Below are 24214 nucleotides of genomic sequence, written 5' to 3'. Positions count from 1 at the left end.
AAAATCCTCAAGCTCTTTCCAGCTCTGACATCAACAGCAGTGATGGCTGCACTTTCCTCTCTGTGCACCTTGAGGGGAGCAAATTGGGATGTTTAATGCCAAGAAATTCCCAAATTTCCTTTCACCATTGCTAGAAAACCATTGGGACATCTTTTCTTCCCTGGGCAAGGCTCCCACTTCTGCAAGATGTAATAGAAGATTCCCCCATCATCACCAAGTTCTGGATGAACCATCAACCCCCTCCAGCCCCAAAGCAAAAATCCCAGAGGAAAAGAACACAAGGTGAGAAGAACATCCAAAAAAATTGATGATTTGGAGCCAAAACTGGTATTCCTGGTGATGTTTTTTGGCTCCAAAACCTGCTCAAGGTGGTTTGGGAATACTGGACAGGAAGAGACAAAGATGCTTAGAGCTGCTTTCCTGTGAAAATAGATTGTAGGGCAAAGTTTTGGCTCACCCCTAGCATCTAGTTGCTGACACCTGGCCTGGAGCTTTGCACGGCAGTGCTGAATCCATGACATCTCAGGCAGCTTCACCACAGGACAGGTAATGGAACTGGGAATGAAACCGTGATTTCTGGTCACTCAGCAGCCAGCAGAGTCCTTCCAGCATCACCCGCAGCTCCTGCTTCTCAGCAATGACTCGAGTATGGGGCATGAAGAAGGAGAATGCTGGAGGGAGAATGAAGCAGTTTGGCCCCCACGGTGTGGGCACCCAGATGGCAGCACCATGCACCAGCATCTCCTGTCTTGCCTCCTTTGCTGCTTCCGTCAGCCTAACACAGCATTCGTTCTCCTCTTGAAGGGTTTTTAGGGAAGCTTCAAACTGCTTCTGAAGGGAAAAGGGGTTTATACTCCTGGAGAAGGGAAGGAGGAGAGGGGTCTGGGACCCCTAAAGCACCAGGGATACGGCTAGCACAGATGGCTCCATCCTCACCCGCCTGTGCAACTGCACTGAAGCATACATGTACATGTATATCCATGGTATAATTAACTTCATAGTTATGCTGCATGCACACCCTCACCTTATCCGTGCAGTTGTGTAAACACACAGTGATAAGTGAGCACTACAGCTCTCCCAGACAGGCTGGGAAATCTCACCTCTCCAAAGTCTCCTGTAAAAAATTCCCACCACCCTTCAGTTTCCATCCCCCTTCCCCCACTCCCTGCACCCCCAGCCAGGTCCAAATTCCTTTCGGGGATCCCCATTTCCCCTCCGCGCCCGGAAGCGGAACAGCAACGCTCCACAGCGCAGGCGCTGCGTGAGAGCAGGAGTTTCAAATCTCCAATATTTGGTTTTGGTCCCGAAACTACCACCCGCCGTACTGTTTCATACTCAACCTTCACCAAATTGCAGCATTTCAGCTCAGTTTTGGCTTCTAGATGTTGCCTTGCTTTTTTTCCCTTGGAAAGACAGGGAAAAGCTTTGCCTCTGCTCAAAATACGTATTCTGAGGGCTGAGTTTTAAGGGAAAGTAGCGTAGCTCAGGCAGGGGGAAAGTGTCTGAGAGGGGGATCCGCTCACCCTGCATCAGCGAGCGGCTTCTGCCAGCGGCACGGCGGGGCCGGCGCGATGCTCGGCGCAGGCGGTGCGGACGAGGACTCACTCCATCGCGGTGACAGAAGAGGGCCAGCGGTGTCTGGCGCCTGTGGCACAGCTCCTGCCCGGCCGCACCACGCCAGCCAGCTGCCGTGCGGGAACAGCGCCCGGCAGGCACGGAGCGCCGCGCAGCGCCACGGGCAGCGCCGGCCGAAATTCTGGCCGCAGCTCAGGATCGTGACAGGATCCTCGGAGAAATCCGAGCAGACAGCGCAGGTGGTTTCCTCCTGGAGGTATCTGATGGCGTTTCCCGCAGCCATGGTGGTTTACAGGAGGCACTGGGGAAGCGCCGAAAGGGGCCTGGGCCGGGAATTCCTGGGTATTCCTGGAAGTGGCGGCAGGGCTGGACGCTGGTGTCGGCGTCCGGAACCTGCCAAGCAAGGCAACCCCGGGCGTGTCCGACATTCCCACTGCCCCGGTCATGGAACAGCTCACCGGGCCAGGGCCAGCGGGGATTTCCGGACAGAAGGGAACGCAGGCAGCGGCAGCTGGGGCCTAGAGGTATTTCCAGGGCGAGTTCTTATTCCTCCGGCTGCGCCGGGGGAAGCTGAGTGCGGCCAGGAGAGGGCTCCAGGAGACAAGGAATAAAGTAGGAACGTGGCACGTGAGCAGAGCTCCCTGGAGCTCATGTGGATACCAGCTTGGAGGGGGAGCGTTAAAGTGAAACAAAACCCCACCGTGGTGTGTCTTGTAACTATAAAAACGTTAACGAAGTTTCAATATCATATATCTCAGCTTAATATAAGACATATATGTGTTTAAATATAATTTCAAATTTTATTATGGAGCTATAAAAATAATAAAAAACACTTAAAATAATGTTTAAAATATTAATCAGGAATTATAGTTATGAGTAAGGTAGTAAGTAAAAGAAGGTCGATGTTCCCAAACGGTTGTAAAATCCGCTGTGCCTCAAAATTGATCAGCTTTGGCTTTTTCACGGGAAAAAAAAAATATAAATTATGGGGGAAAAACGTACTGGGCATTTGCAGCTCCCCAAAAACGCTGTTTGTAGCCCTAGATTTGCCTGTACCCGGGGGGATGGGGGCAAGGGCGCGTAGCAAACTCCATTCTCATTGTCTGATCTCGGGCAGCGGCGAGAGTCACTGACTCCTCGAGGTATGGAGCGGGATAGGGACCGCGAAACCGAGCCCAAGCAAACCCAAAGTTTGATGTCTGGGGAGAAAAAAAAAAAGAAAAGCCAAACTAAAATTCTTTTCTCTCTGTCTCTCTCTCTTTTTTTAAATTATGCTTTCTTCTAAGAAACATCCAGAAATTACTTTATTAACAGCAGACCAACTTAATGCTTAATTAATTCTTAATTATTTCAGGCAGTTATTGTTCTTTCCGAAGAAGAATCTTAGCCTGCGTAATGATTCTGCAGCAGCAAGAGAAGTCAGGGCTATGCTAGGTATAAATATTTTCCCAGAAATGTTCTCCCTGGCGTGAGGTGGCGGTGGAGGGGCTACACGAAGAGGGTTAGCGAGGCCCGGGGGATGACTGTCGCCTCTGACAGATGTCGCCGAAAGGGCTGCACCGAGAGGGGGGCGAGATGTGGATAGAAGGCACAGAGCAGAATAAAATCCATGTCATTAAAGAGCCGCAGCGCAGGATGGGCACGGAGAGCTGGAGCGCGGGACGGGACAGGCGCGGTCCCGCGGGGAGCCCCGCTTACGGCTCTGCTATCCTGTGGGGGTCGGGGGACAGCCGAGTGCCGACTGCCTGCTTCCAGCCGCGGGAGGAGCGGGACGTGCTGCTCTAAGTCAAGGCCGAGTAGCTCAGGCCCCGGGACAGGTCCGCCACTCCGCCCCCAAGAACCGGGACCCGCGTGTCCCGCTGCCCCTCGCTCGCCTGCTCCCTCCTCCCTGGCCCAGCCGAACCAAGACATACCTTAAAATCTAGTCTAGGCATACACACCACACGCACAAGGAAAATCGGGGGTGATTTTGTTTTTTGGTTTTTTTTCTTTAATTCGTGACCTACATGGTGACCAGCAACAAGACTGGTTGCTAATTAAAGCAGCTGGGAAGGGAGCTTGTCATGTAGTGCCGGCCACGGGTTTATGTACAGAATCACGAACGGGATGGGACTGCCGTGGAACACGTCTCGAGCTGTTTATTTTCAGCATCATTCTCATTACATGGTTGGGACAATGGGAAGATGCCAGCAGCTGACGTCCTCGGCGGCAGCCGCAGAACTTGGAGTTACAATGTACTTTAAAAGTTTTTTGACCAATCACAAAAAGCAAAAGCATATTGACAGTAGTTTAATCCAACCACTATAGGTACATGTACCTTTGGTTAAAACAACTCTTGCTTATTTCAAATACAATGCCTACTTGTAAGCCTTAAAATACAATGCACAGAGCTCCATTATTAAGCTTAGAACTTCCTAATATCTTGTTAGATATACTTCTCTACAGCTTAGGGAGTTATTCTAGCCAAGCTTTAATACACAGACCATTGTTCTATTTGTCCTTGCTTTCTGCATCTCCTATGACTTTTCTGCTGACAAATATTATGGCTTAGCTCTAATCGCAGTTCTGCTGTTTCTGAAACCTGCTTTTTGCAGCTTTCCCAAAACCCTCTAATTTTAAGGATTCCCATGGTCATGAAACCATTTGTGTCCCTAGGAATACGGGCAACACTTAGGATGAGGATGCACAGGCGGCATCTTGCAGAATCCACCTATTGTGTCCATGTCCTGGCAATGACACCCTGACAGCTGCCAGACAGCTCCTGGCCTCAACGGGGCTCTCTGGCCTCGTCCTGCTGCTCCTCCTCATCCCACCGCACACTTTTCCTCTCTGGCAAAAGCTGTGGGAGAGGAGTTGTGCCAGTGTCCAGCGTAGTCTTTGGTGTGGGGAGACCCATGGGGGGATCCGTGTCTGGGAGGAGGGAAGAAGGTGGGGAGTGAGCAGGTGCAGAGCCTGCAGCTGCCTTCCCCTTGGACAAGCTCCTCTTCCTCCTGAAATGCCTCTGACTTCTCCCCAGATGACTGAATTATCCCAAAATGCAACTGAATTCCTCCCAAAATAACTCTGAATTCCTCCCCCCAATATATCTGAATTATCCCTAATATCTCTGCATTCCTCTCCAGAGCCTCCAAATTCTCCTAAAATATTCCTGAATTCTCCTAAAATATCCAGTTTCTACCCAAATATCTCTAAACTTCGCCAGGGCCTCCTACGGAGCATCGCTTTGGCAGCAGCAGGAGCTCAGGAGCTTCTCCAGCTCCTTGGGGAGTCCTGATGGGAGGTGGAGCCTCATTTCACTCCAGCTGGGAAAAGAAATTACAGGGACGGGTGTTATGCGACGGATGTATCAGCCAAGCCCCTCTCCGCAGCTGGAGTGATAGGGACGTGAAGCAACCAGTTGCCACATACCTGCTTAGGATGGTCCCAACATCCTAAAAGGAAAAAGGGAGAAAAAAGGGAGTTCAAGACCCCATAGGCAGCACTTTGGGAGACCTTTTGGGTAAGGAGGGCACTCACCTGGGGCAAGCACCTGGCCTCCAGCTGCCCAATGAGTCTGTGGAGCTGTGCAACCCTGTCGGCCAGCCGCAATGATTTTTCAGCATGGGCAGCTGCGAAGGTGTGGTCCAGCTCAGCCAGCCGCCCCAGCACCGTGCGCTCCTGCTCCGCCCGCGGCTGGCGCAGCTGCTCCAACTCGGCCTCTGTGCGGCACCGCTCGGCTTCACTCGTCTCCTAGAGGAGACAAAAATCCATATGCAACCCCCAGACCTGAATCTTCCCCTTTTCAGTTAAAGGACAGAACTACTTACGTTGTAGCCAGGGGGGCTGTAACACTGGGGCAGGGCTGGGGATGCAGCTAATTAGCAACTGTAGGGTAATTAAGTACTTCAGCCTAAGGTTCTCCTTCTCCTCCCCTATTGCCATTCTTCCCTATATTCTGTCCAAAACCAACTGCAGGCTCTGAGAAGCAGTTAATTCCATATTAACAAATGTCCCTTTATGACTCAGTCTGAGATGAAAATGTGCAGTGCCATTGATTTAAAGTGTGGATAATAAGCAGCTGCACATGGAAGTGGTTCTTGCCAAACCTGCCCAGGTTCTGCAGCAACCACTCCAGCTGGGTGTAGGGCTTTGCAGGGTGCCAGGATGCCTCTTGGATATGATCCCACGTGTTTCTTCAAGAGGGACTTGGGAGAAAATAAATACCCAAAGACCCTTTCAGATTGCTGAAGAATAGGGGGACCCCCTGTACCAAGCAGTCCTGGTATCTCTTCACTTGCTCTCCAGTCCAGAAACTCTGCCAACACCTTCCTTAGGGACTGCAGGTGAGACTGGATTTAAAAAGAGAAACTGAAGCAATCAGCTTAGATTATTTGTATAATCCTGCCTTCAAAATCTTACATTATTTGGTTGAGGAAAGCAAATAATTCCCCTAAAAACGCCCCCTCACTACCTTCCCTATGTTGAGAAAATAAATGTCCCTAAAATGGGGGGGAAAGGGGCAATCAGATGGTGCCAGAAGGTGTCCAAGTACGTCATTGCCCCATCTGCAGGCAAGAGATTGGAGGGCTCCTCCCTTCTTGGCTGATAAAAGCTGGCAGAGGCTGAGACAGGACTGAGCTTTGGCTGAGCCTGTGCCAGAGAGAGGAAGAAAAAAATCCCAAAAGGAAAAAAACACAGTGGCGAAACAGCCAGTGGAAGAAAACCATCTGGAGGAACCCCAAAACAGCACCAGCGACAGCAAGGAAAACACCAAGAAGGTTTGAGTGAGGGGGAAAATCCCAGTGCAGATAGGGGGGTTACATCACCCTGATGTCTGTGGGGAGGTGGGGGAAACGGGATTTTGAGCCTCCTCCCCATCCCATTAACTCAAGAAGGGAAGTGATTTAACCTTGCTTTAGTGTCAGGATCTTTGTTTCGGATTTAAAGGTGTTTCGCAATGGAGAGTCATGGTGATTATTTGCTTCTCATCTACCTGTAACAATCCAGATGGGGAATTTGAGTGAGAAACAGCATGGGTCCTGCTTTTATCTTCATTTGGGTGATTTTCTTATCTTTTTCCCACTTTTACTCATCACCCTGCTGTTTTAATCCCCTTATCTGCAGATTGCATGAGGAAAACACATGGAAAAGAAGTATGTTTGTTTTCAACTGTCACACCATGGTTTATTATTATTTGGGGCTTTATTTCTCATGTCCAGGGCCCGTTAGCATGGGCAATCCCTTGCTTGCATGCAAAACCCCACCCAGACTTCCAGAGCATGAATTTGAGACCATTTGATGCCAGCTCTTATCTCCTCCATATACAATTTCTCCAAGGTCAGCAGCAAATTTCTTCCCCTTCTCACAAGATTTCTCTGGATGTGAGAGGTGAATGTGGCTTATCTCAAATTTAGGGACTTTCCTCACTCAAATAAACTTTGTCAGATTTGATTGATGAGTGGTAGAGGCAGAGATGGATTTAGGATGGATAGATTCAGCCTTCAGCCAGCATGAGGAATGGAGATTTGGGAGTATAATAATATCTACGGTGGAAATGGATTCAACCCAATGTACTCCTCATAGCACATAGTCATCAGGGAATTAATTGATTTAACTCATCTCCAAGGGTCTTCCCATAAATTAACCAAGTTCTGTTGCAACTGTTGAAGAAAAAGAATGCTATTTTCTTGAAGTACTTTGATTAAATGTCGTGGTTAAACACATTTTTTGACATAGAAAGGGGCAGAAGCTGAGATGTGACTGTTTGAAGGATAATAATTAGATTTTATGCTTTCTTTCCTTTTCCTGTGCCTCCAGTCAGGAAGAGAAGTCACTGAGGGTGCAATGGCTTTCTTCCTCAAACCACGGCCATGCACATGGCACCTTGCCCTGGACTACCACACTGCCAAACAGTTTGAAGGTAATCAGAGATGGCTAGAAAGGAGCAAAGTACCTGTTCCTTGTGTTCTCTGGGCTGTAATGTTCAATGGAGTTGGAGATTATCCTGCTCCACCTTCTGCCTCTCTAGGGCCTTTGTATCCAACCTCCATCTCTTTGCTCTTCCATCTCCAACCTCAACTGGATGTATATCCTCCATCTCCAACTTCCGCCTCTTCGCACTTACATCTCCAGCCTCACCTTTCCTCTCTCTTTCTCTTCGAAAAGTCGCCACTGAAGGCATTTTGGTGGTGTGTGTTCTCTAGGCTTAAATTTGGCTTCTTCCTCTGTTTTGCTTTTCAGTGGACGTAACGCTGGATCCAGCCACAGTGGGCCCAGAGGTGATCCTCTCTGAGGACCTCAAAGAAGCCACCTGGGGCACACCTCGATGCCAGTGGCCGGCGGGTCCAGGGCGGTTTGACACAGACCCGTGCATGCTGGGCAGCGAGGGCTTCACCTCGGGCCGCCACTACTGGGAGGTGGAGGCCAATGGGCGCTTCTGGGCCGTGGGGGTGGCCCGTGAGTCGGTGCAGAGGAAAGGCCGGGTCCTCTTCAAGCCCAACACGGAAATCTGGGGCTTGCAGAAGTATGATGAGCTCTGCGTTGCCCTCACAGCTCCATCCAACACCTCTGTCCCACTCCTCAATGGGGAGATTGGAGTCTACCTGGACTACGAGGTGGGACAGGTCTCTTTCTACGCCGTCAGCAGCCGCCAACGCATCTTCACTTTTCCTGTGGCCTCCTTCCGTGGGGAGAGGGTCTTCCCCTATTTCTGCGTGCTCCTCTCAACCATTAAACTGTCCCCCAAGGGCTGATGACCTGGAAGGATCCTCTCAAAAGCTGATTACATCATAGTGGTTGGAAATCCTTGTTAATGCGCCTCAGCTCTTATTTTCCAAGTCTTGGAGGCATTTCTAACTCAGTTCATGGTCCTACCTCCATCTTAAATGTATCTGTTTTGAGTTATGTCCAGGGAGGTTTGGGTCTGAGCTCAGCATGACTCATCTCAAGTTGTTAAATTCATCCAAAGCTCATTAACAGGACATGGGCTTCCCCGAGCTTGTTTTGAGCTAAAAACTTTGCTTTTTATCCCAAATTCAGCTTCCTCTGAAGGTTCCTTTCACTGACCTCAGTGCCTATGATTGGCTGGGCTCCCAGCACAGATTAAAAATCTTAAATGTTGCAGGCTTTGTATTAATATCAGCCACTATACGTCATATTAAAACTGATTTTGTCATCACAAGGATGTGGTCACACCCACTGCCCCCACTCTTTTCCTCTGCTGTTCCCTATGCTTGAGATGTATTTCCAAATACTCAGCATGTAAATATGCTCAGAATAGAATAAATTTCTTTTTCTCTAAGAAGTAGAAGGCATCTGCATTTGGACCATCACCAAGTTGCCCCAAACCCAAAAAGATCCCCCAGGTCTGCCCTGTCCCCCCACCCCACCCCCCTGCATTCTCAAGAATTATCTCACAGGGATCCCAAAGGTTGCCTTGTCCCAGAAACACCTTGTTGATCCCCTGGAACCCTCAATAACTCCTTGCCCAGGGGCTTCAAAACCTTTTTTGATATTTTCTCTCATGTCCCTATGGTGCACCAGATATTTGGGAGTGAGAAGGCCTCCCTGCAGCACCCAAGGAGCTGACACAGAGGTTTGGAGGCCGTCTCATCCTGTTGCCCTTGCCTGAGCTCTGCAGCTCATGTTTATTACAAATCCAGCTCCTCTCAGTGCTGCAGTGGGAGGAGCTGAGCCCACTGGCATCCAGGTAAGCACAGAGCCCACCACCACGGATCGGAAACCTGGAAGTACAGAAGACATAACCCATTTCAGATGGGATGGCAGGAAAAAGGAAAAAAGTCACACATAGGCTTCCCTCAGCTTCAGTTCTCAGTCATCCTCATGCGGACCAACATGCCAAAATATTATTCGTATTTCTTTTATAGGAATAGAACTAATTCAATATCAATATGCCAAGACTGACACTGATCTATTCCTAATATGAAACCCAAAGCTTTGCATGAAAAAACAAATTTAAAATAAAAAATCCAAACTTAGGATTTTCTCACTAAACGCACCCCTCCCATCTTTCAAGTCAAAGGGGAAAACAAAGACCAGCTTCAGATACAAAGTTGCCCTTCCCAAACATTGTCCCATTTTTTACTTCTGGGTGTATCTCAAGTACAAGAAGAAATGCACATTTTGTAGCTGAGGAAACACCCACCAACAACATAATAATGAAAACCATGGACTCACGGGTAAGATAGAAGCGAGCGGTTCACCCATTGCCATGGCTGCTCCTCGTCCTCCCGCAAAAGGCCAATCCAATGCTCTGAGATGCCTTTGTATCTCATCACAAAGCTCTGAAAGAGAGGAAAGGAAAGGTTTTCACCTTCTTCCAACCATAAAAAAATCTCAGTTTTACCAGTTGCTCGTGCTCTTTCAGGGCTTCTCTGGGGCTTGAACATTTCAATCTGTTACCAAAAATTGTCATCTAGAAACAGGGGTGTATTCCTACAGTTCTTGCAGCAGTTGGTTTGAGTGAGGAATTTGAAGATACCCATGATAACATACCCTCAAGGCCTTTTCCCCATCTTATCACCCCAAATCTTCAAGAAAGATCCTGGAAGAGCAGTCAAAGAAACTAAAAGGTTTCAAATACTTTTGGTTTTTTCCCCCCATGCCAAGTAGGTCCTCATGTCTCCTTACCAAGTCCTCCATGCTGTCCAGCATGGCCAAGGAAGCACCAAGTGCCGAGCAGTTGTCCTGGCTGGATGTCCAGTTCCCCTCAACCTCAGAAAAATAGTAGCATTTTCCTCTGTACCTGATCCAGTCGAAAGGACACTGAAAGCAGGGCTGGGCATGAGGCTGAAAAGCCTGCACTGTCATTAAAAATAGAACAACATTACAGAGCAGCACCTTCCCCTCGCCTCTCTGGGGTGGAGAGATCATCGTCCACCCCGCGGTTTCCAAAAGTCTTGCATCTGCCTCAGTTGTGGGCAGTGAGAAAAATTAAGATACTAGGAGAAATCCTGTGAGAAAATAAGCTCAGATCATGGCCCAGCTTGTGATGTTGGACAAGAAACACAGGTGCTGCACCTTCAAAGAAGGAAACAGAGTGGTAGATATAAAAAACCCCACATTTTAAAGAGCAATTTCAGAGAAGCCCTATCCCTAAACATGCCCATGCGTGTTCCTCTCTTCCATTAATGCAAAAGTAGTGAAAATGACAGGAAAAACGTCCTCTTGTTCCTGCAGACCTCTTGACTTGGTGGAACTCATGCCAGCATTTCCAGGCCCTGCATTCTCTGAAAACAATACTTCTATGTGACTTTACTCATAAAATGCCTCTTCCTATTGATTTTATATGGGTTTCTAGATGACATCAGCTTTCACACCAAGGGGATGGATTTGGTCTTCTGTAGAAAAACTACTCTGAAACGTCCTTCTTCCAGAGGGAAAACAGCTTGGGCGGGCTTTGTCTTCCTCAGTGTCCTAGGGTGATGTTACAGTGTTTGTATCTCCAATCGTGTGTTCTGATTATGTTTGGTATTATGTCCTGTGCTTCCAGGACTGACTCTGAAAGTGAAGCTTTGTTTTGTCTTGTTATCAGCCGGCTCACCTCCCCCATGGTCTATGTTTAGGAGAGGTTTTAGCTCGGCTTGCTTGCCTGCTTGCTTGCCTGCTTGCTCGCTTCTGCCTCTTTTTCTTTCCTTCGCTTTGCCCTTGCTTTTTGCTTATTAGTTAGTTCAGCTAGGCAGTCCAACTTTTTCCCTGGACTGTTTTCTCTTCCACCCCGTCCCCTCCCTCTCCTGGATACCATCTGAAGCTGTTCTGGACTGGGGCCTGGGAAACCCCAAGAAACACCGGGAGGCTACACTTTGTCACCTGCAGCAGTCATTCCCCAGCGCCGGAGACTGATAACTGGGGGACCACTCGCCGGAGAGACTGAGTTTGTCATCCCTTCAGAACGGTGAAAGAGTTTTTTTGTCAGCTGGTGTTGTTTTTTTCCCTGTGCTGGGGAGTGTCTTGCTTGTTAAATAAACAGGTTTTTTCTCCCACTCTTCTCTGAGGAAATTCTTCCCGAACCCGGTGGGGGGGAGGGGGGAGGAGTCGTGGGGTTTGCTGTCTGGGGGCTCCTTTTGGAGGTTTTCCCCTAAATTTGCCCAAAACCAGGACACTCAGGAACATGGAAGTAGAACTGCCACAAATGCAAAAACCCTAAATATCTCAGAGACATTACCCGTGAGATTAAAACTTTGACACTCACCTGCAAAAGCAGTGGCTGTGATGAACAGAGCTGTGAAAATCACTGCCAGCATCACCTGGCAGGCAACACGTGCCTCTGGTTTCATCTCCACGCTGTGACCTGCAGGAGAACAAACCTTCAGTGTCTCTGCAAGGGCTCCCAGGGCAGCAAAAGCTACAGGTCGTGCCAAGATGATGAAAGGTTGGTCTTGTGCCAATGTCAGTGGACTTGGTGCTATTTTGGGTGAGAAATACCAAAATTTCTTCTTCATGTGGAACAGAATTTTTTTTTTTATGTGAACTCTTTGGGGAACAGTTTCCTCCCCAGCTCCAGATGCAAACTCCTCAAACGTACCATAATTAAAATTTTGCTTTAATTTCTGGGGGTTACCTCATTATTAAAGCTTTTTCTCCATCTAAACTAAGGGTTATGGTGTCTTTGGACAATTTGGGTCATGGTGCCTCCATTTCTGTATCTTGTGATCCAGAATATGCACTTTCCCTTCACCATGATCAAACACAATTCTATTTCCTAGGGGTTTTATCCAAAAAAATCTTAGTGTTTTCATCCAGTAGAACTTCCCCCATTTTTTGTTTTTTTCTCCCTGTCATATGAACCAAATTTCATGGAAAAAACCCTCCTATCCCCTCTTCTTCCTGGAAAAGTATTAGAAAGTAAGTCAGAAGCCAACTATGCCAATTTTTTTTTTTAAGTTACATTAATTTTTTTTAATCACCAAATGAAAAATCAACAAATAAAATCAAAATCTAAAAAAACAAATTTGAAAAAGTCACAAATGTGCAAAAAAAAAAAAAAAATCCTCAAAAATCCCTGGTTGGGTAGAACAAGATGATGGAAAAGGCCCCAAAATTCCTTTTTTTACCTTATTGGGTGCCAAGGGGATCTTAGAAATGGGAAAAAATGAGGAAAGCTGAAACAGGGCAAAAGGGAAAGCTGATTTCCCCATGAAAACAAAAAAATAATAAATACTTTCTGATGTGTCCAAACTGGATTTAAACACCAAATTTCTTTTTGAGATCTTCTATAGCTCAACTCTTCAAAAATCTCTTTATTCTAATCCAGAATAAATCAGAAATTTTGAATATTTGGGTGAAGAGGGGAATACACCTAAGAGAAGCAAGAGCCTCGGGAAGGGTTAATACTAAATTGGAATTTGAAATTGGCCTTTTTAGAGCAAAAATTCTATCTGCTGAGTGACAAAAATTTTCCCTCAAGGGAAGTTCCAGAAAAAGCTTTTTTCCCCCTACAACCTTACTTCAGCTGTGTTTTCTTCTCAAATTACAGAAGTATCACAATAAAGCCCAGACACAGTGATTCTACAGTTCATTGCCCTAGAGTTACCTGCCCGCTTGCTCCTTTCCATGCCCAAAAATCTGGAATAAATTCTCATTTCCTCCATTTTTGGGGTTCCGTCTCTACAGGTGCTCTTGTTTCACCTGGCAAGCAAAGTTTCATCTATCAAAGGTGTCATGAAGGCTCTCAGTCCTCAATTAAAATTTTCTCACCATTTAAAACTTTCTCCCTGTGCCATATTTAAACTCTTCCCCCCAGCTCAAGTTTTCTCACTCAATTAAAATCTTGTCCCTGCAATTTAAATTTCCTCTCCCCTCAATTACTTTTTTTGCCTAATTATACTTTTCTCTGCTCGGTTAAAATTTTCTCCCTATAAGTCAAGTTTTCTCCCCACAGCCAAACTTCCACCTCAGATTAGTTTTCTCCACCAATTAAAATCTTCCTCTCTTAAGGTCTCCTCAGGTCACATTTTCTCCCTGCAATTAAAATTTTCTGCTATAATTAAAGTTTCCTCCCTGCAAACTTTTCTTCCCATAAAGCTTTTCCCCAATTAATGTCTTGTCTTCTCAATTAATATTTTATTTTCAATTAATATTTTCTCTCCAAAATTTAGGTTTTCTCCTCAAAATTAAAGTGTTCTGCCCCCACTTAAAATAATCTCCCCGTATTAGAATCCCCTCAATTAAAATTTTCTTCCACAAATAAAAACTTCTCCCTGCTATTGGAATTCTTTCCAGCAATCAAAATATAAGATCCCCTCCCCTCCCCTCAGCCCCCAGGCTCATCCCAAACCCTGTCACCTGTGTCTGCTCTGTGGGAATAATTCCAGTGCTGAAGCACAACCTGCTCCTGTGAAGAGAAACAAAGTATTGTTTTTAAATGTTGTTTTGGTTTATTTTATTGTTTTCTGAGGGATTTTCCCGTCCCTCCTCAAGGGCAATGAAGAAGGGGCTGCCTGCCTAGGGCCACCTGCTCACCCACTGAACCAGGGGTTCCCCTCCAGCTCCACTCAGCATCACGTCACCCTCTTTTCCAGCATTTCGGGAAGACGGATTGTCCAAAAATGATTTTTTGTTAGTGTGCAGTTGGAGGAAACACTGCTGGAGATCACTCTGTTCCAGGATGTCAGGGCAACGCAGAGCAGCCCTCAGGAATTCTACAAGGTTGAAGTACAGTTCCCTTCAGCCCATTTTGTAATTTTTTTTACTATAAAAATATTTTTTAAGAAGTTTTTTGCAATTAAGGTACCCAGCTGCAAGGTTTTACCCTAAAACGTAATTTATTTTGTATTTTCAGGGGGTTTTTGTAATCACTCGTCACACACCACTGGAGCAGCTGCCTTTGCAGAGGGCAGGAAGGATTGCTGATAGCAGCTCACCACAAAAACTTTCTGTGATAAAGAGAAGGCTGTGGGTGGAAAAGAAACTAAAAATAAACATGAGATTATAAAAATATAACAATAAAAATTACATAAAGACAAATTTAAAATAAAAGTATTTTTTAATTAACTAAAAATTTTACAATTACTTAAAAATTTAAAAATACAGTGCTTTTCCTGCTAGAGCCTTTGGACCTTTGGGTTTATCCTATTATTTACCCTGTTTCTGGCTGATGATAGGTATTGCGGCAAATTTCTGCTTCTTTCCTTGGGGTTTTTTTTTGGGTATCTGAGGAAAAAAACATAATTTTTACCTCTGTAAACAGGTGTTGCTTTGAGATGTTGTGGCACTAACTAAAACCTGGGCTTAACACCAAAAAAAACTTAGAAAAGGGAGTTCCTTGCAATTGCCAAAGGGTCCCAAACCTGAGGAAAATATAGGTCTAGATGATGTAAAAAATATATCAAGAGTGGGAGGATGGGCTTGCAGGAGAAGAAAAATCAAAATGAAGTTAAGTAACAAAATAAAGTAAAATTCATTAGCAGCCTGAGGAAACCCACATTCTTACCTCTTCCCGGGCAGGAGCTGGGCATCCCCTGACCACATTGAATCTCTCTGCCCCAGGGTAATTTGTCAAAACCATCAGAACAAGTCACATGGAACAAAAGGCATTTCAAGTCACACCCAGACCATATTTTGGGGAAGAAACACCAAATGTCACCTGTCTCCTCCCTGCCTGCCTGTGGTCACACTGATCCAGCTCCTGACGTGCTTCAACCTCAGTCAAAAACCTTATTTGAAGGCTTTTTTGAAATGATTACTTATTAATTCTGCTCTCATAGATGTTCAACACAACCACCAAACTCACAGATGTTTCTACACCTCCAGGTGTGGCACCTCTTCTTGGCTACAGGACACCCATTCCCTCACCACCTTCCATTTACAAGGGAAGGGTATGTATACACATATATCAATATATATATATGTACATATGTATTTGTGTACGTACAAAAAAAAAAAGCAGATAAAAGCCCCAGCCAACACCATTTCCTGGAGCCGGATGCAGACATGAGTGCATAGTTCACAAGGCAAGAGGTTGTCCAAGGACAGTGTCATTTCTGGGCTTCTCCTGGGACCTTCTGAACAACCATGGAGGGGGAAATTGTTTATGCTGATTTAAGGCATCTTGGGGGTGGGTCCTCTGCTGATAAGCATGGGGGTAAGTCCTATTCTGGGGGAAAATGCTTGTTTCAAATTTTGGGAAGACTTTTGGATTTGTTTACTTTTAGGTTTGCTTGCTTCTTCGTCTCCATGTTGAGGTTTCTAAGATCATGGGGAACACTGTTGTGGGTGAAATGTCTTCTAGGGCGGGATTCTGGCTTGAAAAGAGGAGGAAAAAGAGAAAGGAATGGGAGACAGTGACAGATATCTGGAAACCACTTTGTTTCCAAGACTCTTCGCCTAGGGGGGACAAAATGTGTGCCAAGAAACCAATCATGAGCCAACACACCTGAATGAGAAGGAAAGCTGCTGAGATCCTGTCTGGAATCCTGGTGGAGATGAGAGCTGGAGTGACCTTTGTCTCACCAACTCCCAGATTCACTAGGAGCTCTAAATTAAGCAAATTTCGGAAGATTTCTCCTCCCCCAAGCTCCATCATTGGGTGCCCAAGGGGACTCCTGAGGTTCCTTCAGCCCCTCCTCCACCTGAGAAACCACCCTCACCCTAGACCTCATCAGTGGTGATTTACTTTTTTGGAGGAAGCAAAAAAGCTGTAAACTTCTGCTCAAACTCACCAGCTTGACAGAGGGGCTTTTTTTTTCCCCTCCCTCTAAACCCCCAGCTTTTTCATCTTTCATTTTTAAAGTAAATGTGGCCTCTTTCAGCACCAGCCTTCTGTCCATGGTGGCACAGGCTCCTTTTCATAGCCGGGGGACTGGGGCAGCTCATCCTGCTGGTCCTGGTGGTGGTGCTGAGTGTGCGGGGTGAGTAACCAGCTCTTATCTACATCTCACGCTCCAGTGAGCAGCCAGGAAGGGAAAACTGGAGTTTATTTCAGCATTTCAGTCTTCGGAAGGGACAAGATTGTCCTGTAGAAATGTGATACCACCCATCAAAAATAAACCCATTCTGAGTAAACCTAGTTAATACCCCATAGCTATCAAACAAGGGTGGAGAATACAAGTCGTGGTTTTCAGGCTAGCTTAAGCAACTGTATGAAAAAATGAAACCCAGTTTTGTGTGGCTTTTATTCCCAAATGGCTGCAGCTTCTTACCCTGGATTACTGCTCCAAGTTTTTCAGGGGTCCCCACAGCCAGTGGTGACAAGTATTCCGCCGCTGGGCAGTGGGATCCAGGGAAGGAACCAGGTGGAGCACTGCATGTTTTCATCCCTGGTGAGGTATTTCTGCAAGCCCCGAGGGGACAGCCCCACAGGTAATCCCCCTTCCCATATGGCTGCTCGAAGATGTTCAGGTGAGACCTTTGTGGGGGTCTTCTACTGCAAGAAGAGAGACTCTTAGACCCTTGGAGCTGTGAGGTCACAAGGGTTGTTCGGTAAAGAGGAGAGTTGCAAGAAAGAATACTCTTTTTCCATGCAATTGTTGCTGATCCCTCCTCTATGGAGGAGCAGCATCAGCCCTAGGGAGGAGGTTTCTCACCAGTCTTTTTTCACCTCCACCAGCCAAAAATGTCCTTGTGGCCAGCCAGCCTCAGTAACCTCCTTTCTCTGCAGTGGCTGGAAAAACCACATTGATGTGAAAAACTCAGCAATGGGAAAGAGCCAGGGTGTGGGATGAGGAATCTCTTGGTATGTTCAGCTGGTGGCTGGGGAATAACCTGATGACCCTTTGGAGTGTCTCATGGCTTTTTCTGCTCTTTAGCCTATGCTGGCTGCAAGCTCTGTCCCCAGGACTGGCAGCTCCATGGGGAAAAATGCTACTGGCTTTCTGAGGAATTGGGAAACTGGACTCAAGGCATGAAAAGCTGTGAAAATAAGGACTCCCAGCTGGTGGTGCTCCAGGACAAGAAAGAAAAGGTAAATAGGGAGAAGAAGGCTTGAAAAGGACATAGAAGTCCTGATTTTTAGGTGGGCAGGGAAGAAAAAAGTGCCTAACAACAGGAGGGCTTGGGGAAGCATTCAAAGTATGGGGGACATTCATGTCTCATGAATTTGGAGTCAGATTTACTCTGTGAATTTGATTGCCATGAAACCCTCCACAGAGAGATTTTGGGAGCAACTGGTCACTTCTGTTTTCCAGGAGCACATCAAGACTGTTACAGGCAAGAGCCCACTACCAGTGTGGATTGGATTAAGGTCACATCAGAAGGTGTGGAGATGGGTGGACAACACACCTTTCAACCCCAAAATGTGAGTGTATCCACAGTCTGTTGGTGTAAACAGCAGCTTTGGTCCATTTAAGATCCAGTTCTTGTCCTGACCCATCTCTCCAAGATGTTGAAGTTTATAAAGGAGTCTCATATTCCCCCCAGCAAATCTCTGTAGACGAAAAGTTGGGGAACTGTACTGGAACACAGTAACCCCACGTGGTATTGCACTGGACCCATGCAATAACATGGTTTTTCATGCCCCATGCATGCTCCTTGCAGATCTTACTGCAGGCACAGCAACTCTCCTCAAATCTGGTGACCCTCAAGAAACGATGTATGCATGGTGAGAAGGTGCAGGAAAAGGGCGGAACAACCCACTTTCCTTTCCTCCTCCTTTCCCACTTCTCCAATATTTGGAGAGTTTCCTCCTCTTCAGCAATACAATTTTTGTTTTACAGGCTTGGTACCTCTCTGCACGAGATGGATGAAGGGTGTGGAACACTGAGAGCCAAGGACTTCAAAGTTAATAAATGTGATGCTGAACACAAGTGGGTTTGCAAAAAAAACCCTTTCCTGCTCTGCCCTGTGACAGCAGAACATGGAGAGAAAAGCGATGCCTCCATCTGACAAATACCCACCCCAAAATGCCCATCACACAAGCCACTTGTTGCTAATATTTGCGGTGAAATAGCCCCATCCTCACAGTTACAGCTTTGCAGGAGATTTTCAGGGTTTGCAAATCCTCTTACCATGAGGACCAAGACCAGTTTTGGGGGCACAGATGAGACCCTGAGCTGGAGAATCAGAAAGGCCTGTACCTCAGGCACAGTGTTGATAGAGCTGTGGCATCAATAAAAGCTTATCAAACCGGTTTGCTTCAATTTATTGAAATAACACAGGCAAGAGCATAGCTGGAACATCATGCAAAGTTCATATATAAACATTGCAAATTTCAATTCAAAAAAGCTTTTGTGAGTGACAGATATTACCTCTATGCAACTCTCCAGGCATAGTTGAGAGTGTCAGCACACTGATGCAGGCAACTGGGTGGATGAGGGCAGCTGGATTTTGGTCAAGTTTTGATGATCTGGAGGGGTTTGTTTTTCTTCTGAGTTTTTTTTTATTGTTGTTTTTGTTGTTGTTTTGAGCTTATTTGTTGCTGTTGTTTCAGAGAGGTTTTCTGTTTTGGCTTTTGTTTGTTTGCTTGTTTTTGAGGTTTTTTGGATTGCAGGTTGGGGTTTTATTTGGTTGGTTTTGTTGTTTTTACCAAATTTCCTCCCCACCCTTTTTTTTAATCTCTTTCAAATGGGAGAGGAATCTGCAAGAGGCAGAGAAACTTATTCAGCTCGGGAAGGGAGGGGAAGGGAAGGGAAGGGAAGGGAAGGGAAGGGAAGGGAAGGGAAGGGAAGGGAAGGGAAGGGAAGGGAAGGGAAGGGAAGGGAAGGGAAGGGAAGGGAAGGGAAGGGAAGGGAAGGGAAGGGAAGGGAAGGGAATTCTGTGAGATTTGGTTGGTATTCAAGAATCCTCTCCTACAAGATCAAAAAGCTCCATCACAAGTAGGAAATGAAAGGCAGCTGGAGACTGTAATGAGTATGTTGCTCCTAACTGAACTCAAAAGGAAACATATAGGAGTGAAAGCTGGGACAGATTATGCAGGAGGAATACAGAGCTGTTGTGATAGCCAGGAAAGCCAGGGCCAGCCTGGAGTTGAATCTAGCAACATTTCTGCACATGAAGGGGAAGAAGAGAGGATTCTATGTGTAGTTGTAGAAAAAAAGGAATAAAGGGACAACTAGGGAAAATGTAAACTCTTCCTGAATGGGGTAGAGGTGCCAATAACAAATAATATGAAAAGATCTGAAATACTCAATACCTTCTCTGCCTCCATGTTTTCTAGCAAAACTGCTCTTGAGGAATCCCAAGCCCCATAAAACTGAGGGAAAGTTTGCAACATGCCTGGGCCTCCATGGAAGGAAATACAGATTAAAGAGAGCTTAAACAAACTGTACATACATAAGCTCATGGAGCATAAGAGGTTAGACCCACAAGGGCTGAGGAAGCTGCATGATGACACTGCAATTCCACTCTTTATTATCTTTGAAATGTTATGGCAACTGGGAAAGATTCCTGAAGACTGGAGGAAAAAAGTGTTACTCCTATCTTCAAGAATGGCAATGTGAAAGATTAAGGGTATTACAGGCAGACCAGCTTCACCACAGTCTCTGGGAAGATAAAGGAACAACTAATCCTGGAAGCCATTTTTCCAAACAGGTGGAGCACAGCATCGTAGTCAGGAATCATCAACATGGATTTATGAAGAGGAAGCCATGTTTAACTAACCTGATAACTTTCCACAATTTGGATGATATAACTGTTCTGGTGGATGATGGGAGAACAGTGGAAGTTGTTTACCTCAGCCTCAGTAAGACTTGTAACACTTCTAAGACAAGGCTCCTCTAACAGCCTCACAGAACAGCTGGCAAAAAACAGGTTAAATAAGCATACAGTGAGGTGCTGTACCTGCCAGACCCAGAGTGTTGTGATCACTGGTTTAGAGGCAAGTCATTAGTGGCGTATCCAAGGGGCCAGTGTTGGGACCAGCACTGTTAAACATCTTCACCAAGGACCATGAGTACATCTCCAGCAAGTACACAGTACATGACTGGAAGGATTAGCTGATGTGTAAGGTGATTGTAAATCAGAGATACGGTAAGATTCAGAGGGTCTTGGACAGACAGAAAAAGGATGTCTGAGAGAACTCTCTTAAAGATCAACAAGGATGAATGCAGAGGTCTGCATCTGGGCAGGAATACACATAGCAGTTACATGCTGTGGCCTGGTTGACTAAAGAACAGCCCTGCAGAGAGGGATTTGAGGGTCTTGGTGAACAAGCTGACCATGAGACAGTGATGCAAACTGGTGGCAAAGACAGCCAACAGCCTCCTAGGCCACATTAGGAAGGGAATTGAAAGCATGTGAAGGGAGGTGGTCTTTTGTCTCTACTCAGCACTAAAGCCAAGCATGGAGAACTGTGTCCAGCTATATAAGAACAAGAAAGACTTGCTGGACCAATCCAGTGAAGGACCACAAAGATGACTAGGGGACTGAACCATCATCCATATGAGGACAGCCTGGAAGAACTGAGACTGCTCAGCCTGGAGAAGAGAGGTTTAGGGGTGTCTTACCCACATGTTTAAATACCTGATGGGTTGGAATGCCAGGCTCTTTTCAGTGGTGCTCAGAGCCAAGAGGCAATGGACACAATTTAAAAACCATGACATTCCATCTGAATACAAGAAAACACTGGTCTGCTGTGAGGCTGGTCAAACATGTTGCCCAGAAAGGTTAAGACATTCAATGGGCAACTGGGCATGATCCCGAGAAACAAGTTCTAGCTGACCCTGTGTAAGCAAGGGGGTTGGATTAGATGGTTTCATTAAATGTCTTCCAACAGAAACAATTCTGTTATTCTGAGACTGAGTGGTTATCTGTGACTATTTAATGTGAGAATATAGGGAAGATGAAGCCAGGCTTTTTTTCAGAGATCCTTAGTGGAAGGGCAAGAATAAATGGTGTAACTTTTAATTAGATGAAGGGAAAACTTTTTTTACCATGGTGGTGGTAATCCCAGAGAGGCTATGAATTCTCTGTCCTTGGAAAGATTAAAAATTCAACCACACAAGGCCTCAGGCACTTTAACCTAACTGGACCCGCTTTAAGGGAGGTTTGGACAAGGTGGCCTCCAGAGGTTCATCTCAAGCTGAATGATTTCATGATTCTCCATGGCTGGATTTAAAGAATATAACTTGTAACAGCTTAACATATTTGTGGTAGCACTTAAAATACACATGACTCTTAAATACAGGGTTGGTAGAACATGTATACTGTGGAATACAAGCAAATACAAATACAATGCAAAGCCAAGTTACTCTAAATAGCTATTATTTTCGATTAGAAATACTGATCACCTGAGATACGTTTATTTAGATAGATAGATATAGATATAGATATAGATATAGATATAGATATCAGGTAAACAGTCAGAGGAACACTGTCCTAGTAATTTTTAGTGCTTTGAAAAATTCAGATGGAACACCCCACTGGCTAAACTCAAAGGCTTACAGATGAAACCCCAGAAACACTTTCCACTAACTTCAATGACTAAAAAAAGAATTTGATTGATCGAAGTAGAACCAGGGGGACTAACAAACACTGTCATACCACCAGCTTACTTGGCCTGTCATTAAGTATGAATAGCCCCAGAGATTTTGGATGGAAGCAGAAAGCCTAGTTCAAAAATATAAAAAACCCTGCCCATTAAATCCTTACTAAATATTGAAATGTACAGATTGGCTTTTATGTACAAGATAAAAGGAGAAGGTTAAAAAGAAAAATATTTTTATTGTATCTAAATGTGTCTTTTGAATTTGATATTCAGGAATATCTTTTCCTTTCCTGAATATTCCTAACTCACTAACCTGATTTCCACCAGAAATTCGTCTAAGACTCTAGATTCAAATACAACAGTAAAAGTAGACTCAAATAGACTCAGTAAAAGGTTGTAAAAATTGTAATCAGATCTGCATCCATACCATAAATGCTTACCTAATTCTTCCTTCTGTACTGAAGTCGAAGCTCTACAATAGTTGTCTTTGTGCAGAACTCTAGTTTTTATGCTACTCCCTTGATAATAACAGTTGATCACTGCATGTACATCACTTTCATAATCAGAACACTTTAAGTCCTCCATTGAAACTGGCGAATCAGAAGTGACTAAAGGAGGCACTTCAGCTCAAGAAGCCTTGCAGCAAATTCACCAGCAAATAACAGTGGCAAAGGAGCTTTTCTATGAAAAGCAGCACTCTGGCTTTAGTCTTCTCTCTTAATTGGTATAAACTGTGCCAGAAGGGGAACATGATGCACAGGGCCAGCATGTTCCAAACGTAGGCTTGAGGCACTGACCCGGACACTTGGTACTGACTTTGACACTTCCTCATAAAGCCAATATTGTGAAGAAAGGCGAGAAGAAATCCTTGATCTACAAAAAAGACATACAATTTTTTACTGTGTAATTAGCAGTTCCTTTTGTACATTGGTGGACTAAGCTAACCTGAAGGACACTTTCTAAAGGGATGTGAAAAAGAAATTCAAATTTGCCTTTCAAGGCAGGTGATGCCATGAAAAATACTGTAAAGACACTAATGATGCCTGACAACAACAACAACAACAACAGTAACAACAACAACATCAGTTATCTTAAATTTTGAATTGTGCATTTCTAGCAGTTCTTCTCTTCTACAAGAATGACAGAGAAATCATGGTACAGTACTTTCAAACTTCATTTGCCCCTACCCTTATGCAAAAAGGATAAAATATAAGCAGTAGTGATAAAGAAGGAAAGAAATAAGGTGTATTTGGAAGGAAATACGATGATGACATATTGGTAATTTTAGTGCAGCATCTGGCTGGCCCAGATCCAGCCATGGAAATGAGGTGATGCTGCCATTTTTCCCTCTGGATCTGTCTGAGGGTACCCCCAAATCACTTGTTCCTTTACCAGTATGTCACCACCTTCTTTATCTTCATCAGGTTCTTAAGGATCAAGTTAAAGAATTGTACAATGCAATGTTTAGCTAACCCGAGCATATATTTCTAAATTTATATTCCAAATTTATGGAAAATATTGCTGTATTGGGCAGAACTTTCTAACAGATTTTTTCAGTCTAGTGTTTCTATACTTGCAATTTATACATAATACCTGATTTTGTCATGTGAAATAATGCCATTACTAGTTTGTAGAGTAAGCACAAGAACCTTCTGAATGAATCTGTGCAAAATTGAGCATGCAGGAAAGATGACCCTCCCTATTCAAAGATATTGTATGCTGAAATAGAATTTCATTGCTTCTTTTGAATAACATAATCCATAATGTAGTGAGAGGAATGAAAATACAATCGTTCTACCCTGCTGTTGCTCCTTATGGAAAAAATGAACCCTAGAAAGAGTAGGTAGCAGGAGGCTTTACAAAAATATGAAAATAAAAGACCTTTAAGAGAAGAGTGAGAACACGCAAAGTGGGGAGAAAAAAAAGTGTATTCACGAGATAAGAAATCCAGCATCCCCAAAGGCCACGGGTACAAAGAATCTTGAAAATCTTTTGAGTGACTGAACCTTTCACACCATCTGTGGATGAAGTTATATAGCTAAACATAAGGTTTTTCTATGAGATCTTCCACCACTCTACAGCCTGACTAACAAATTTATTTGTTAGGATAGCCCTTACTTGGTACATTATCTCAGCACTTCTATATTCAAAAGTGCACAGAAGCACCCTCCTCTGCTCAAGAGGATCAAAGAGACAGTCAAACTTCAGTTCACATAAAATTGCCACTAAGTCCTGTCAGTGTTGTTACATGGCATTGTCATTCTGTGCAGTTAAAACTCCAGA

The 24214-nt window shown here is 45.1% G+C and overlaps 4 protein-coding genes across 10 annotated transcripts; 2 read left to right on the top strand and 2 right to left on the bottom strand.

Annotated features, from left to right (window-relative positions):
• Positions 1 to 1657: 1657 nt before the first annotated feature.
• On the top strand, positions 1658 to 8854 carry LOC106853136 (butyrophilin subfamily 1 member A1-like). 4 transcript variants are annotated; one of them, XM_088157094.1, is made up of 4 exons: positions 6199 to 6332; positions 6774 to 6891; positions 7372 to 7474; positions 7795 to 8854. In XM_088157094.1, exons 2-4 carry the CDS (start codon positions 6853 to 6855, stop codon positions 8304 to 8306), a joined length of 654 nt encoding a protein of 217 aa, XP_088013220.1. In that variant the 5' UTR covers positions 6199 to 6332; positions 6774 to 6852; the 3' UTR covers positions 8307 to 8854. The 4 variants fall into 4 exon arrangements, with proteins under 4 accessions (XP_088013222.1, XP_088013221.1, XP_088013220.1 ...); XM_088157096.1 differs by lacking the exons at positions 6199 to 6332; positions 6774 to 6891 and adding an exon at positions 1658 to 1831; XM_088157095.1 differs by lacking the exons at positions 6199 to 6332; positions 6774 to 6891 and adding an exon at positions 2077 to 2099.
• Positions 3850 to 6111, bottom strand: LOC148219848 (uncharacterized). Its single transcript, XM_088157017.1, has 5 exons — positions 6107 to 6111; positions 6026 to 6053; positions 5092 to 5304; positions 4984 to 5006; positions 3850 to 4877 (listed from the first exon to the last, which is right to left on the bottom strand). Exons 1-5 carry the CDS (start codon positions 6109 to 6111, stop codon positions 4784 to 4786), a joined length of 363 nt encoding a protein of 120 aa, XP_088013143.1. The 3' UTR covers positions 3850 to 4783.
• LOC106852381 (C-type lectin domain family 2 member B-like) lies at positions 3850 to 14598 on the bottom strand. 2 transcript variants are annotated; one of them, XM_088157097.1, is made up of 8 exons: positions 14039 to 14598; positions 13858 to 13906; positions 13106 to 13200; positions 11765 to 11863; positions 10204 to 10376; positions 9751 to 9857; positions 5825 to 9296; positions 3850 to 5304 (listed from the first exon to the last, which is right to left on the bottom strand). In XM_088157097.1, the coding sequence occupies exons 3-7, from the start codon at positions 13161 to 13163 to the stop codon at positions 9083 to 9085; spliced, it is 651 nt and encodes a 216-aa protein (XP_088013223.1). In that variant the 5' UTR covers positions 13164 to 13200; positions 13858 to 13906; positions 14039 to 14598; the 3' UTR covers positions 3850 to 5304; positions 5825 to 9082. The 2 variants fall into 2 exon arrangements, with proteins under 2 accessions (XP_088013223.1, XP_014730857.2); XM_014875371.2 differs by having other exon boundaries at positions 14035 to 14597.
• An 898-nt stretch (positions 14599 to 15496) lies between these two features.
• LOC106859524 (killer cell lectin-like receptor subfamily B member 1B allele C) lies at positions 15497 to 18637 on the top strand. Of its 3 annotated transcripts, none has more exons than XM_014887260.2 (6): positions 15497 to 15655; positions 16323 to 16421; positions 16732 to 16872; positions 17319 to 17473; positions 17697 to 17806; positions 18225 to 18637. In XM_014887260.2, the coding sequence occupies exons 1-6, from the start codon at positions 15586 to 15588 to the stop codon at positions 18391 to 18393; spliced, it is 744 nt and encodes a 247-aa protein (XP_014742746.1). In that variant the 5' UTR covers positions 15497 to 15585; the 3' UTR covers positions 18394 to 18637. The 3 variants fall into 3 exon arrangements, with proteins under 3 accessions (XP_014742746.1, XP_088013218.1, XP_088013219.1); XM_088157092.1 differs by having other exon boundaries at positions 16732 to 16911; XM_088157093.1 differs by lacking the exon at positions 16732 to 16872.
• Positions 18638 to 24214: the final 5577 nt, after the last annotated feature.

The sequence above is a fragment of the Sturnus vulgaris genome, chromosome Z, assembly GCF_052056855.1.
Source record: "Sturnus vulgaris isolate bStuVul1 chromosome Z, bStuVul1.hap1, whole genome shotgun sequence".
Classification (NCBI taxonomy): Eukaryota; Metazoa; Chordata; class Aves; order Passeriformes; family Sturnidae; genus Sturnus; species Sturnus vulgaris.
This window is presented reverse-complemented; position numbering and strand designations above follow the sequence as displayed.